The 1809-nt window shown below is 40.7% G+C and overlaps 1 protein-coding gene across 1 annotated transcript in view; it reads left to right on the top strand.

The window, feature by feature from the left end:
* The window catches only part of lrrfip1b (leucine rich repeat (in FLII) interacting protein 1b), a gene marked incomplete in the record, with an annotated part of 27501 nt that overhangs the window by 3828 nt on the left and 21864 nt on the right, over positions 1 to 1809 (top strand). The window contains 1 exon segment of the mRNA XM_014008544.1: positions 229 to 315. Coding sequence (XP_013863998.1) covers positions 229 to 315 — 87 coding nt within the window.

Below are 1809 nucleotides of genomic sequence, written 5' to 3'. Positions count from 1 at the left end.
ACAGAGTGTCTTCAGTCGGAGGCTTCTTCAACTTCGCTGTAATACAGACCAGAAGATCCTTCCTGCCCACAGCCATCAGCATCTACAATAAGTTTTTAGTTAAATGAGTTACAACAACACCTAATTTCCCTCTGGGATCAGTAATTTTTTTGAATTGAATTGAATGGAATTAATTCCTGCTCATGGATGATAGTTTAGATTAATAATCTCTGATGGATGTGTCCGCAGGCGGAGGCCAGGTTGGCGGCAAAGCGAGCAGCGAGAGCCGAGGCCCGGGAGATCCGGATGAAGGAACTGGAGAGACAACAGAGGGAGGTCAGGAGGCTTTTACTGTGAAAGGCTTTCTGATTGCTCATTCAGGAAGTGATGTGTTGAGATAAAATGTGTCTGTTGACTCAGGTGATGATGTTGATAGTAAAGGTCTAAACGTTGTAGATGTATTGATCTGTTGGGCCACAGGACCACAGATAAAACAAACAAAGGGTCAGTTTTATTGTGAAGGCAACAGGAAGCAGCTGATTAGGACATGTGACAGCAGGTCAAGGGTCTGAGTGAGTGATCTTCAGGCAGACTGATGAGTGGATGAGGATTAGCAGCTGAGGTGAGTTTATTAAATACCTAATAAAACTTCTGATCAGTCAGCTGGTCGATCTGATCAGAATTCTGCTCTTATTGATCCAGTCTGATCAGATATTTACTGATCAGTTTGTCTGAAAGCTGAACACCAACTGAAGACTTAATCAATGCTGGCTCCTGACTGACTGAATACAGCTTTTTTTGTCATAATCTGATAGGAAGATCTTATTTGTAGTATCAATGAAATAAGTTTGATTTATTTATAATTAGTTTAACTTAACGTTTATGATTATTGTGGATTGTTCTGATCCAAACCCTGCAGTCTACAGGACTCCTGGTCATGTGACCTCACCTGAAGCGGAAGGGTTCTGTCAGAACTTGTCCATCAGCTGAAGGTCAAGTTAGCAACTGGATCTGGTTCTGGGTCTGGGTGACTCTGTGGTTCTGTCTGATCCCACTCTTTAATAGAACTGGACCWTACAGAACAATCAGAAGTTAACATGTTACCAGTTTGTCCTGTTGTTGTGGGGAAAGGGGCTGACGTGTGTTCTGACACCACAGCACAGAGGTGCCACCGGACGTTCTGATGTGGGTCAGAAAAACCCCTAACACCTTACGAAAAGTACCTGAGGTTTAAAATAAAAACCATGTCAAAACCACCAGAAGAAAAATGAACATAATTGAAATATCAGAAGAAATACATTAAAAATAAAAAAAAAACAGTCAAAGAATAAAAACAAACTAGAACAAGGGGCTGGCCCCTTAGTATGGAATTCTGTTCAATATGTTGGCTACCACTGCACCTAACTGCAGCTTCATATGTTTACAGATGACTGTTAGAGTACTTACTGCCTTTTGCTACGAGGGGAAACTTGGATTTTTATTTGACTTATGTGATGGTCACTGTCCTTACCTTTCCACTTTCACCTGTCTGATCCTTTAACACAACTATATCTGTCCACTGTCAACTGTTTTATCCTTAAAAAACACCTGTACCTGTCCTCTCACCTGTCTGATTCTTTAATACAGTGGCTCCCAAAGTTGGGGTCGGGACCCAAAGTGGGGTCCTGAAACATCAAGTTGGGGTCCTGAAAATATTTTCTAAATTAATTACATTTTTTTCCTTAGTTGCCTAAAATGTATAAAATTAGAATAATAAATATTGTTACTATGCCCATGGTTAGTTGACCTGATACAAATGTTTTATCATCCAAAAATAGCTGTGGGCACAGG

Source organism: Austrofundulus limnaeus, unplaced genomic scaffold (assembly GCF_001266775.1).
Source record: "Austrofundulus limnaeus strain Quisiro unplaced genomic scaffold, Austrofundulus_limnaeus-1.0 Scaffold51, whole genome shotgun sequence".
NCBI lineage: Eukaryota > Metazoa > Chordata > Actinopteri > Cyprinodontiformes > Rivulidae > Austrofundulus > Austrofundulus limnaeus.
The sequence above is the reverse complement of the archived record's forward strand: the minus strand, read 5'-3'. Positions and strand labels throughout refer to the sequence as shown.